The sequence below is a fragment of the Thermobia domestica genome, chromosome 16, assembly GCF_964235325.1.
Source record: "Thermobia domestica chromosome 16, izTheDome1.hap1.1, whole genome shotgun sequence".
In the NCBI taxonomy this organism is placed as follows: Eukaryota; Metazoa; Arthropoda; class Insecta; order Zygentoma; family Lepismatidae; genus Thermobia; species Thermobia domestica.
The window spans coordinates 152,895,014-152,909,834 of NC_137469.1; the positions used below are offsets into that span (position 1 = coordinate 152,895,014).

The window sequence follows — 14,821 nt, forward strand, 5'->3', positions numbered from 1 at the left end:
TTACCTTCCCAAACACATAAATACCTTTTCACAACACAATCGAACGATTTAGGTGAATTTAGACAGTCATACTGCCAGTAAATGATCAACGAGTTAAGAAAATACCGGCACTGATATGCACTGTGTATAAAGCGTGATCATATGAAAATGCCTATTCTTTTTATCAAGACGGGGCTAAGGAAAAGATAACTGAAATCAAAATCATGAAATGATAAGAATAATTTATTTATGATTAATTTCTGGTATGTAAAGTGGTTTTGCACGCTTAATACTAAATTCTTTTGTTAATGTTCATTTTTTAAATGCTTATTCTTATCGAAAACAGGTCCTTCAAGAGTGCTCGCTTGCAATATTACGGACGTGTCTTTTTTGTTGTTGTTCTTTCTTAAAAGCACATCTGTGTCAGAATCCGCATTATATGGACAGTTGATGATTTTTTGATGAATGTCATATTCTCCTCAGTGGTCAGGTAAACACTCAAAACATGCGTTTTTTAGGCTAGGAAAGGACCGAAGAGTATGTACGAAGATCAATCAATTCAACAAGAGTAACCATTTCGGCTGCGATTTCAAGTCATGGTGTGTTCGGACCTTATTTATTGAAAGATAGTGTGACATAAGAACATTAACAAATAAGCGATACAAACAGCAAGTCATATTTCAATTTCATCAGATTTACAGAATTTTGTGATTTACATCTGCATTATGTTGATCTTTATCAGCATTTTTTTTAACTAGAAGTTATCTCCCACATACGCCAGGGGAATAAAGAATGCTATAGAAACGACTTTTTTCCAAACGAGCTGATGTTTCTTTTCCTCCTAAAGTTTAAATTTCATTATGTGATGCTTTTCTATTGGGAATGTTGAGAAATGCTTGATGCTTGTCCCACGCACTGTGGAAGATCTTCGCGACGATGTGTAATCAGTAATCAGATATGAAACTCCTGAAGTGTTCTTGTATGTTGTCAGCAATCGCAGAACGTATGGAATATGTAACTATGCATGACGGGCGACATATAGAATGTCATTGTACGATTCGATTACCACATTGTTTTGCCTCACTGCGATTCTACACGACAGAGTTGAAGTTACTATGCCTGTTATGTAAGGAAAATGGAGCATATGTAATATAGGTGTTGCAAACTAAAAGGTTTTTAACGTTTTCCTTAATAATAGATATATGTTATTAATATATAATTCAATTCGTCTAAGTTCGATATATAGTTTATATCATTGGTTTTATAAAGAAAGTTAGGTGTCAATTACCATGGTAACTACAATTGTCATATGAAAAAAGAAACAAAAAGAAAGGAAGAAAATAGAAAAAAGCTTTCGATCAATACCAACACTATATTATTGTTCTTAATAGATCTAAAGATATTAATTTAATTTTTTTTGACTGGGAATTGAATTTTATTTGCATTTAATATAAAAAGGTTTACAAAATATTAATTTAAATTATATATTAATTTGATTTGTAGTAATTATTGAGTTACCTTCCACTTAACATGTAATGCTTCAGAGCTCAAGGGATCAACGCTAACATCTACTGGTGGACCACTTGGAGCTGAAAATTAAAAAAAAAGATAATATTAATAAGAACGAGATAATATAATATGAGAAAACGAAATTGAAATCGGAAATAGTGTATGACCTGTACTTTCTATCCCTGACTGTCTTATTACCTAATTGTTTTACCTACGACAAAATATAAGTTACATGTGTATAGTTTAATTGAATTAATCAATTGATACCTTAAAAATTTTAATTGCATAAGAAGATTTGCTATCTGTCTAACTTCCTATTTGTTTTTCAAGTGTATTCTTTGCTCAACAATGTTGTTCAACATGTGTATGTGTAACCAGAAGAAATCATTGCTTCATAATGATATGAATATGATGAATTATATTTTTATATGTTTCATGCCACACTCCTAAGTGTTAAATATCTTAACGTGGACAACAGTATTTTAAATTTGTGCATTGTGTCAGACAACCACGTATTCATCTTGTATTAAGTGTGCTGTTCAAGTAATTTTCATTTTTTGTAGTTTCCTGTTATCATGTCAGAGCTTAAGTTCTACAGCAATACACTATATATTAAGTACTTTATAAGGTATCGGTTATTACCATATATGCATAAAAATATGGTATAAGAACCCAATTTTAAAAAAAAAAGAAAGAAAAATAAGTCATCTTATGTGCAGCAAAATTTAATCTGTTTTTGTTTACTTTGTGCCAGGATGTAATATTGATATTGCAAATACATATGATTTTACATTGTTTTCTGAAATTTTCAACCCATTTATAAACAAAGGCTAGTATACTCTCAACCTCCTATTCAAAGGACGGAATGACTGACATACGTTGTTATATCGTAGTCTCAAAATTTGCATGTATTGTGTTGAAAGGAAATTAAATTATCCTCATAGTCTAAACTACTTTATGATAAAGCTTTGTGATTTAAACATGCTTGGATAGAAATGCATTTAGATAAATATTTGTTGCAGACAATTGTAACTCTCACACTAACACTCTTTTCTTTCTAACAATTTGGCAAGCTTTTTGATAAGAATCATTTCTAAATTCGTTTATCTTTACTCCTTTTCTTTCTCCAAAGGAGAAGTGTAAATTTACTTTGCTGCATCAAGGCTAATATTAGATGTTAGCTGCGGAAATCAATTTTCACTTGGGACAAAGGTTCGGAACCTACATCAAATTAGATACATGTTTCACTTAGGCTAGCAACTTCAATCCTAAGTAAACGAAAACTATTTTACACTCAATATCAAAATAGAAAGCACGCGAAAAAGAAATTAATAGACAGAAATATAGGCTTATACATAATGTTTTCACCGCTATTGTAAGAAACGTCTCAATAATATCGACAGGTTATTCCTAAAATTGGATAACGTCAATAATTAATGCTTAGTGATAGAGAGAAAATGTAACTATAAAAACATAAATACACACATGTATTTGAATGCAAAACGGATTATGAGGATTGATATGTTTTAATTGATATGATATTATGCTTAGTCAGAAATGTTCGTGTATGACAAATTAACTTTTCGAAGCATGTGTATTTACCTTCTTGAGATGTAAACACGGAAACTTGAGTACTTGGGGGTCCAGCTCCAACTTCATTTACTGCAATTACTCTTAGCTGATAATGCGTTGCAGGCAAAAGTCCTCCAACTTTAGCTTTCTGAACACCACCTCCAGTCGTGAGATTAGACCATTCTGTTCTATCTTTGAACTGAATTACGTAGTGGGATATCGAAACATGACCTGCATATGGTGGAGACCAACTTATCATTACCCAACGACTTCCTGTTTCTAAAATCTCCACATTAGAAGGTGCTTCAGGGGCCTCTAAAATATGAAAAATTATCTGAACAGTTTTGAAAATTATAACCACACAAGAACAATACCACAAAAATATATACAATTAGAAATTAAAAAGTAGTATGTAACTCTTGATATTCGAAGTAACACAGCTCTGTTTCTACGGTAAAAGGGTCTGTTAGTAATGCCAATGAATTATTCAAAAGGAGTTTATAAAATTGTTTAAAGTGGAAGAAAATAGAAGTATCTCTAGAAACAGATGCAGGCAGTGCTTCTGTTTATTATAAAGTCCGCATGGTGCAGTTTTGAAATAGTGATGGACTTCATAAACAAGATACGGGCTGCAGAAAATTGAAATTTTATTTAAAGAAAATCTAGAAACAGTAGTTTAGTATATAACATTGTTCTTCAATAACAGTCAGAGTAATAGTAAAGAGTTTATTTACATATTTTAGTGGTAAAATATGCTTATTGAGTTTATTTATTTCAATAGAACAGGTATGATGTCCAATTAGAATATTGCCTCTCAAACCATCGCTCTTCCTTTCTTCTTTCTTCTTCTGCTTCTTTTATTATTATTATTATTATTACTTTAGTCTAGTACAAAGATAACTTGATTTTATATATAATTTTACGTGCAGCATTTGTTTACAATTATGTAGGTCTCCGCTCATCACGTTATATACAGTTCTTGTACAACCATATTCATTCATTACAAATGTCTCAATATCTGGAGCTACTGATCCCATGCTATTGTAGAAAACATATAGGGAATTTACGTAAAATGACAGCTTACCTTTTCATACAGTAAAATGTATTGCTGTTATTGTTAGTTTTAGTTGGAACATGTAATATTATATTAGAATTTAATTCAACAGAATCGTTATTATCGTTTTCATTTTTTTTTAAAGTAGAGTCAGAGAGATTCATTTCTGTTGTCTCGTATGTGAAAGCGTTGAAATTGTTTATTATTTCTATGTATATGTGGAATACAGACACGCTTTCCTATACACTAATAAATTTAACTTAAAAAAAAACAGTAAACACTGTCTATTGTCTGACTGTACTTTCCTGTGTTCATATTCCCAATAATGCATACAGTATGTATTCTAATTGAAATCTAACACAGGGATAATGTAACTTCACAACAGTCAATTTTTTATGGAAATCGATACTAAAACGACAAATAAGGCCAAGACGTATTGTATTTTGTACGTATTTTTTGTGATCATTTCGGTTTGGCAAATTACGTCATTAATACCTATAAGAAATAGCAGGTTTATTGAACTCCTGTATTGTATCTTACATTTCAAAAATAAATACTTCGCAAACTTCAAATTGTTTAAGATGTAGGAAACCAAAAAAACCTTAAGGACTTCTGAAGAAAATTCAAAAATACTAGTTTCTGTATTAAATATTATGGCTACCTACGGCAGAGATTTTCTGAAACTCTTGGCCACTTCTATCAATTTTCTTCGCAATTAAATTAGTAATAAGTGATTAATTTGCAGAAGTAGATATCTTTTTCAAGAACCTATGTAGGTATTTGTACGTGCTTTAGCAGGAGATATTTTTGCAAATAACGATAAGATAGGTACCGGTCTAAAATTTTCTAGACCTTTTGTGACCCAAGACTTTGGGATAGGACTTATTAAACTTTCTTTCTTCCCGCAAATACGCTGGTTTTTACTGACAAATTTCCTAAAATATACATAGGTTGTTAACGAATATCATTACGTTCCTTTATTAGTTATGTTGGAATTCCGTCCGAGCAATATATATTCCTGTTTGATAGATTCTTCGTTTTCTTAAATTTTAATTTCGTTTGTGTCAAAGAAGCTTATAAGATCACATTTACTTCTCCGGTTACGTTAGTAGTGTTGTACTGTGTCTGTACATTTGCAGGAACAAATTGAAAATAATATGCAAACTCCAGTTATATTTCGCTATTCTTCTTTAACTCTTGACCTTTGTATTGTAAATTCCTTAATGAAGGACATATCTTACTTTAATTGTAACAAAACTTCAGAACTGTTTATGGTCAGAGTCATGGTTATCCTCTGAACTTAAAACAAAGACTTATCTGTTAACGAAATATTTTTTAAAAAATTTCTTTACGTACTCTCTGAAATTGTTCACGATATGAAGCAATATATACCCAACTTTCGTTTTCTTATAATAGGCTTTGCATTTCAGCTTTGTTATTATTTCATAGAAAAAAAACCAAGGATAATTATTACTTTCATTTTTTTAAACCGAGAAACACTTAGTAAATATATTCTGTATAGCTTCATAAAATTCGTTTATAGCTTTATTTGTTCGGTGAACTGCAAAAGAAAATCCCTAATTTAGCTTTGACCTTTAGGTATATGGAATTTAAAAGATTTCCTAAAACTATAACAAGATAATTAATTTCAAGTTTCTTGGCCTGAATCTTTCCCAGTTGAAGCCTCCCTAGAAAGTAGAGGGCTACCAGCATAAGAAGTGTTCACACCCGAGACCCGAGCTCACCTCCCCTTTGGAGTACGGAATCTTCGAGTTACCGAATCACACGGTACTACTACAACCCAATCCAGGAACCCCGGGCTGACTCAAGGAGTGGCAACAACCAGCCTATCTTACTACCATTAAATATATCGTAGTGAGTTACCACGTAAATTCCCGGGCTAAATGGTTCCTGTTAATGACCCGTTTCGATGGATATTGACCACGCACCGTGGTACATCACCTCCCACGGTATTAGATCTTTGTCACCACCTTCACCTATATCTATTACTCTGCAGCAGAGAATTATGATGAAGTACTCTGCCTTTGCAAGGCAATGATCTAATTCTTCCCAAGGAGCTAAGACAGAGTGCATGTAGCAAAGTGCGTTACTTGGTGAGGAGTTTTTCGTCCTTTGGGTCCCTCGTCCTTCGTCAGCAAAGGATTGAGACAAACCATGACGGGGGTAATAATGAAGGGCAAGAGGCTTTCACTGCACAGAAGATTCAGTGGACTCCTGATTTATTCAGTCACGCTCTCTTGTTTCTGTTAAAGGTTCAGAGTAAGTATGCATATACATCGCTCACTAAGTTATTTAGCAATATAGTGATCAAATTAAGAAGACTTGGAATAATACAAAGCAGCAAGAAAGAGACCTCAAACCGACAGTGCAAACAGAATAACATGTTGATATAGTGTGATGATCTATTTGAGCATGAACAAAAACAATCATGGCGATGTTTGTCTACAGAATACAGAATATCCTTGACATCCTATTATCCTATTCCTCGAAGTCTGTACAGGAGAACAACGATCAGTCGATGATTTGAAAGCAAGCATCGAAAAATGTACTGCAAAAGTTATTCGTGATACCCTTTGTCAGGTGTTTGACATATACAACTGGATGAGAGGAGTGAAAAATCGTAAAGACGGATATTTTGACATGTTTTCCATTAAGCTTTGGACTTTTTACTATCATACTAAGTTACTTTATGGGTAGTTACAATAATGCTATTTGAAATTTTGGCGTTTCAGTGCAACACACCGTATAAAGATAAGGAATTAAACAGATTTCTTCAAGGATGTAAGAAATCAAAATCTGGTCCAATAATCTTAGGTAAAAAATGCAGTTTCCTGTAGGTTTCCCTTTAAATATATACATAAGTCGTAATTTGACCAAGTTAGTTTAGGAAGCATGTATAATGCACAATGTAAATATATTGCAAGATTACAGGAGTTGACGAAAAGTAGATTATGTTTGTACAAGCTTCCTAATATAACAGCTCCTCCCTTGAGTTTCCCACATAACTCAAATTTATATTTTGGCTAAATATCTTATCCCTCATGTTATGTTTCAATTTGAATTCAAAACTATAGTTAATATTATCTATTGTATATTTTCAATGGAGTTTTGTTAAGAAAGTGTGTGTTAATTTGTTACTGCGAGGATAAAAGTGATTCCTGATACATGTTAAATATTTTGTATAGTTATTTGTTAAATATTGGTCAAAATATTTTCTGAAATATAAAAATACACACCTTTTACTAAAAAATTAATAGTCAGGTCATCTTGTGCGAACTCATTGGCAGCTGAACACGTATATATTCCAGAATCTCTTCTTGTAAGTGACTGGAGATGAAGCTCAGATGTAACACCTGAAGGAGTCCTCATTTCATGTACTTGATCCAGAGAAATTGGACGGTGTGATGCTGACCACGTAACTTGCAATGGAAGATCTCCTTGGGCATCACACAACAATACTGCATCCTCACCCACAACTCCACTTTGATTTACCATACGTACTCGAAAGTGTGCGGGTACTAATAAAAGGAAATAATTAGAATCATAAATGCTTGATAAAAGTAAACCGATTGAGACAAAGTTATTTCAAGTAATATGTGGCAATGTGATTCTAGAAGTACATCTACACCAACATTCTAATTAAAAATAACTCAATGCCAAGAGCAAACTATTCCTTGTGGGTGTATTCAAAAGAAATTACTTATCCCGTATTGTATGGTTATTACTGAAACATTTATTTATGAAATATAAACGCAATTGCCTGAGTATTTTTTAATTGTCCAAAAAGAACTCAACCAATGAGAAAATTACTTCTTGTGGAGCTTTTCCGGACAAAAGGACTTATCCCGTATTGTCAGATTATTAATGAAACATTTATTTATAAAGTATGAATAAAATTACCTGAGTTGTTTTTGAGAAAATTCTGCGAAAAAAAAAATCACTTCAAAAATAAACCACCTCTTTTGTGTGTTTCGATGAGAAACGACTTATTCTATATTGGTACGCTATTAATGAAACATTTGTTTATGGAATAAGAACAAAATTGCTTGAGTTGTTTTTCTTAGAAAATGTCTGAGAAACTTAATCTCGACCAGTAAACCTTTTGGAATTTTCAGAACAAATAAGTTAAGTCATTTATCACCTTATTAATGAAACATTTATTTATGAACTATGAACAAAATCGACTGATTGAGAAAATCTTCTAGCAAGAACTAACATTGAATAAACTATCCCTTCTCAATTTTCCCAAACAAATGATTTATACCATAATGTAGGGTTGGTAATGAAATATTCATTTATGATATATAAACAAAATCGTTAGAGGCCTTATGAAAAAACACATTTTTTTATTTTCCCCCTTCAGTTTGATAAATGTATTTTTGGGGTAGAAAGAAAATTTGAAACCTTTGCAATTGGGAATTTTATAACAACTGTAAGTTTAAAATCTTGTCTCCATGATCGCTCGAAAGAGAAAAGATATCTAATGCTGAGTTTTGCCTTTACTACCCGCAGTGCTTCACATAAATATACCTGAATCAGACGTTTGTCTGTAAGGCAATTAACTATAGGGTGCCATGAATGTTAACATTCGAGAGGATGAGCTTTACCTTTATTTTTTAACTGGAAATACTAAACAATAAATACATGGTATGGAAGCAAGATCAATAATGGTCTTTGACATTCTTCTGTTGAAAAGGCAATGCCGTCCGTGTACTGAGGTATTGAGATCAAAGTCTTTTTAAACTACTTATGGTGGTATTCTACAGCAACAAAGCACTAGGGCACTATACAAATTTATACAAATCCATAAAAGCAAAGTAAGTGGTGAAATCTTTCTTTTGCGCAATTCAATCTAAATTATTAATTCAAGTAATTCAAGTAACGAAAAAATATCTTGATACAAATCTCATAAATACATTAAAACCTGTCAACTTAGCCAACTCTCTAATTTGGCCACCTGCTTATCTTGGCTTGGTTCATCTTGAAGCTCAAATTTCCCATAAGACATTCTTTTCTTTTTATTCAGTAAGTTAGCCACCTGTCTATCATAGAAGTTGACCGTATTGAAGCAATTTTTGCCCTATGATGATAATGATAAATTTACCTGCATATTTTGGCCACGCAAAATACCGGTTTGTTATTTTTCTTCACTCTTTCGTATTCCCATATGAGAGACAGATGTTCAGTATTTGTGACTGGAAATAGAGAATCATAAATTCCCACGATTTGCTCTTGGGGGTCAATGGCCAGAACACTACCCTGATAAACGGGTAGTGAAGGAAGATATGAATAAGAAAAAACACGTACAGGAATTCAGGAAATGATTGTATGTATTAATATACCCTGTCTGTTTTGGTGGAAGCATTAGCTATATCGGCTCCTTTCATCAGTCGGGAGCTTTAAACAAATTGCCAAGGTTAAAGCTAACAATCTCAATTGTTAACTATTGGCACATGATGGTTTGTCGAAAAGAAGCGGATATTTTGAGATATGAATACCTTGAAGATTTTCTCAAAACACTTGTAGCTCATTAACAAGAAATAGCTAACTACAAAATTAGATTGTCTATATGTGCCAAAAAGACCGTATTTTGCAATAGAAAAGAACAGTAACAACTGAAGAAAGTCATATAAATTGCATATAAATTGCATATAAATTGCTGCATATAAATTGCTCAATTATAATTTTGCTTTTCTTGTGCTGCAATATCGATTTGTGCTACAATATCATTTTCAATAAACTCGTACATATGTTTAATTTTATGGTTGTTTGTGTTATTGTTTTCAATCCGAATAATTTAGTGTACCAGACTAGTTTTCAAAAAGAGAAAGATATGTACATATATTAAACATACTATAGTATTTTTTCTAGTATGTATATGATTATTCTGTATATATTATTTAAAACTAGCTGTTGTGCCATTGCTTATTAAAATTATATATTCAAGTAATACTAAAAATCCTATTCTAAAAATACACCAAGCACATTTATTTTCTGTAAGTTGGTCACTTTTCAATGGAACCAATGGTGGCCAACATAGACAGGTTTCACTGTATTCTTAATATCTTCCCGAGAAGCATAGGCTGTTGACGCTAAAGGAGTTGGTTTGTAAATGATGTTATGCATCGTTCAAGGTTGTTTAGAGAATTAATAGGTGATTTAATTCAACAGTAGGTTGTGATTGATTTATTAAAGTTTAAAGTCTTTTTCTGTAAAGATATGAACGGGACCTATTGTTTAAAGAGGAAGTCGAACAACTACTCATCGGATTTCTATTCGAACATCACAGGAGACTACGCGCATAGAAAACAGCCATGCAGGAACACATTATTGGCCACGATTACTGAACATTTTGTTCGCTCTGAAAGCTTCCGAAGATCGCATCTCGATTGCCAGCGATTGGTAAATTAGCAAAATGTATTTCAATTTAAAAAACAAGTATTTTCCGTGAGTGCACAATCTGTGACAACAAATTTGCCTATTTCGTAAGATCAATTTTTTTTTATCAAATTTTATGAGAGAAATCAGGGAACACATTAAGTATGTGAGTCTAAAGTCAGTAAATGAAAAGGTTTTATATAAAAGAAAATACTTATGTGATTGTGTACAAACATGGATATCGAAGGTAATATAAAACTTACCATTTACTCGTAGGAATATAACTTTGCTAAGACCAGCTCCAATATCATTATTAGCTTGACAGATATAATACCCTTCATGGCTAGGTTCTGCTGCACGGATGAATAATGAACCATTATTCGCAATAACTAGGTGGTGTGATGGTGTTAATGGCATATATTCTCCTGGTTGTAACCCTAAACAACAACAGAAAGTTATTAAATATTAAAAGGTATATACTCATACACATTTTTAAGAATCCATAAATTCTTATTATCCACAAATTAGTTTACCTAAAGTGGCTAAAATCGTAAATTAGTTTGAAGTTAGTAATTTGACAATAAAGTACAAATACAGACATAACACAAGATGTCTTATTCAAGATAAATTTCATTTTTTTTTTAAATGTATTGATTTTTCAATTTAATGTTTTGAATTCTTTTCTATTTGACCCATGAGGAACACGCTGAATACCCGATTGAATTTTGATTATCACAGCGGCTTATTAGAAAGCTTGCAGTACAGATTTTGTGATTTCTTCGAAGATAATTTGGTTTACGATTCTATACACACTTTCACAATTTATTTTGTTTGCTGAATTTTTTATTATTTAAGTTTTATAATAACGAATCTAAGCAGTACTCAAATATTTCAAAAGTAGTTAGCGTATGCAACTTTGCTGTGAGGGACCCGGGTTTGATTCTCAGCGAGAGCTCATATGATTCGAATCCCACGTTAAACTGTAGGTGTAAGTCCCATGTAGCCTCACTGCAGCCAAATTTATCCCATCAATATGTTTCACACCTGTTGAGGAAATTTATGGCAACTGGGTCAGTAGGTAACAAGAAACATAATAGAAAACAGTATGTCCGAACGGAAGTAACTGAAGTGACGGTTCTGGAGCACTTCTCCATGGACAATACCCAAAGTACTAGGCAGGTGTCGCACGTGTCGGGAATGGACAGGAGTAGTCTCTCTGCCACGTAACTTGAAAGGACACACCTATCTTGATTTGTTATAGAATTATGTGGATCCTATGATCACTGAAGTACTTGAAAATGATTCAATTTGTTCGGAAGACATATTTTCCAACAAGGTGGTACGCCAACACATTATTATGTGCAAGTCAGGCAGTTTGTAGATCAGAGGTTCCATGATAATTGAATAGGTATAATAGGTACCATTGAATGGCCTTCGAGGTCCCCTGATCTTTCACCGTTGGATTTTGTTCTTTGGAGGCACTTAAAATCTAAACTCTACGCCACAAAGCCACCTTCATTACATGAGCTGTGTCAAAGAAAGTGGTAAAACGTCAAAAAATAACACCAGAGATCCTACAGAGTGTACGGAGTCATTTCGAGGAACGTCTTTACTACTGTGTGGAAGTTCTGTGTATTCACTTCGAATATTTAATAAAATAGAGTTCATGTTCCAAGTGTACGTTGTACTGAGTATTTCGAACTGTACGTATTTACTGGGATATTATTGTCTTTATTAGAAACAAACGGAAATGTAATACACAATAAGTAAGCACATGATTTCTGACTTCATTTTGAATACTTTGTTCTTTCTTTCCCCGATCATTTTATCACGCTTACAAAATGGGTACAGACTACTGAACGTTCTTCACAATAAATATTAGCAACCAGGAAAGAGAATATGGTTTAAGTCAAGCCAAATTAGCACAGTAATCTTGTTCGTTACAAACTCTTACTATAACAAAGGCAAATTCCAACTTATTTTATGGAACAGTTTGACTAAAAAATTTTGCATTTATTACTGTAATTCCAAATGAATTGCAATTTTGCCAGCAAAATCAAAACTTCTTTCAACTATTGTGTCAATTGATCAATGTTGATCTTTACAAACTTAAAATTTGTATTATAAATGCCAAAGTATAGTGCAGTACAGTCAAATTGTTCTAAGGGTGTGGTGCATGTTGTTATCTTGTACTGCGTGATAGTAATGTAAGGAACGTCAAACCTTAAATTCAGAACGTGAAAACACTACCAATTTATAACTTCATTGGCAGTGCAGTTCAAAGCATGAGAATACGGAAAATTGCTACTAAATGTCCAAACAAATAGCATTTTTGTAAATAGACTCAAAAGAACTTTCCAATGGTGCATTACGTGCTCGATGTTATAATTGAGAGCTAATGAATGTTTTGCCCTAGATCATACCGACTAAGGCAATAACCGCTATGTTCATCACAACACAGCTTGCGAATGTTTCTGCTAGTCTAGTGGATAATAGAGACTACTGAACGGTTAATGAGAAATAAATGTCATTTTACAATTCAGGGTTACGTATCATTTGTAAACGTTTCGAATGTGATTTCTCTCACAGTGTTGTGTACACTTTTCAAATGAATAATAACCGTTTTATAACAAGACTTAAAGGAGCTTTCACACGATATATTAACAACCCACGTAGATCTTCTATTCGCCTCTTAAACTTCGGGCGAAAGACCTCATAATTAATCTTTTCCACAATGTCAAAACAAGGAGATTAGTAATTGAATCTCATATACAATTGTTTTAATTGTACGAGATAAAATACGTTCAGACTTCAATTTCTTTGCATAGAATTATCAGTTTTACGGTAGTAATTTATTTCTGGTTTAAAAGTGCTGATGTTTTCACTGTCCTTTGAGTAAAGGACTACTTTGGCACTCATTTCCCTTATGTTCAAGCCGTGTAATTTTAAATCGTGAAATGCATTATTAATTACTATAATTGGGAATATGGATTTCTTAAGACTTTGTAAATAGGATTAATAGTATCTGCATATGCATTATTAGAAAGCAAATATGTAAATTGTTGGTTGGGGTAAATAGATGTATATTATACGCCAAGAGCCGAAAGGTTATTTCCCATCATTGTCCTCAATTATACCCTTCTGATTACTTCATGTGGGTTTTCTTAAGAGGTGTTGTTCACTTCAATATAACCACGATTGTTAAAAGTTCTATAGGAAAATTTTGAACACGCTATTAATGAAATGAGACTTCAAATCTTAGAAAGAAATCTTCGTAATTTAAGAACTTTAGCATTTAAATTGCAAGTAAATAGAGGATGGTTTAACCAGAGTGTAACTGAAGTGCCATTTCGCCTACTTGATAAAATGTTTCTTGAGTTCATTACTCATTGAGTTCATTGTAATAAAACGATTTTGATAGTTTTTCTTGTTTTCTGTTATCTCGTAAAGAAATCTATCATGCATCAAGTGCTGGTTTCTAGTAATCATAATGCTATCAGTTGCACACATATTTTTTAAAATATTTTTTACTTTACCAGTTCATAACTAAAACTTGATTTAGTGTGACCTTAAAAACTGAAAACAACATAATTTTCTATTATTCCACAGCAACGTGCCTATACTTGAAATCTAACCAATAATACTAAATTTCCTTATCATAAAAATGTACTAATTGTACGAAACTGTTTGATAATGTTTCGCTTTCAATTTTAGAAACATTACATTATTTTCAAATTTTAGGCATATATGGAATCCGAATTTCTCACAAAACTACTGGTAGTTTAGTTCCACATGATATTGGCACCACTTATTGACCAACGTTTACATGAAAATTTGAAATATTAGCTCATGCTTAGTTAAATCTATGGGCTATATTTAAAATTACCTTTCGCTTTCATCCATGAAATTGTTGGCATTGGGAACCCAGTTGCTTGACAGTGTATTACTGCCGGGTGTTGGTACAACACAGACACATCCTGTGGTTCGATTATCCACGTAGGAGCAACTGCAAAAGAGATAATATGTACATTAATATTTCAGCATTCGAATTTGAATATTGAGTGTCACAAAATAGAATACACACACTTTGAAATTAGTAACAGGAACACTAAACAAGTTTAAACTTCTTTGGTTCACATTTCTTAATGTAAGATGTTCAAAAAGACTATTATTTGCGGCAATAACTTGTCTACAATTGTGGAACAGTTTCACAAACAGCAAATATTATTTTCAGAGTATGAAAGAATAGATAGTCTTAATAATAATAATGTCTCAGATGCTCCAGTGTCCGTGGTTTTGTAGTGTAAA

The 14,821-nt window shown here is 32.5% G+C and overlaps 1 protein-coding gene across 1 annotated transcript in view; it reads right to left on the minus strand.

Annotated features, from left to right (window-relative positions):
- The window catches only part of LOC145672658 (cell adhesion molecule Dscam1-like), a 439,482-nt gene that overhangs the window by 59,585 nt on the left and 365,076 nt on the right, over nucleotides 1-14,821 (minus strand). Inside the window, exons 10-14 of the mRNA XM_081741822.1 lie at nucleotides 14,400-14,519; nucleotides 10,777-10,950; nucleotides 7,372-7,653; nucleotides 3,091-3,375; nucleotides 1,498-1,568 (exon numbers count right to left, since the gene is read on the minus strand). Coding sequence (XP_081597948.1) covers nucleotides 1,498-1,568; nucleotides 3,091-3,375; nucleotides 7,372-7,653; nucleotides 10,777-10,950; nucleotides 14,400-14,519 — 932 coding nt within the window. The remainder of the gene's footprint in view (nucleotides 1-1,497; nucleotides 1,569-3,090; nucleotides 3,376-7,371; nucleotides 7,654-10,776; nucleotides 10,951-14,399; nucleotides 14,520-14,821) is intronic.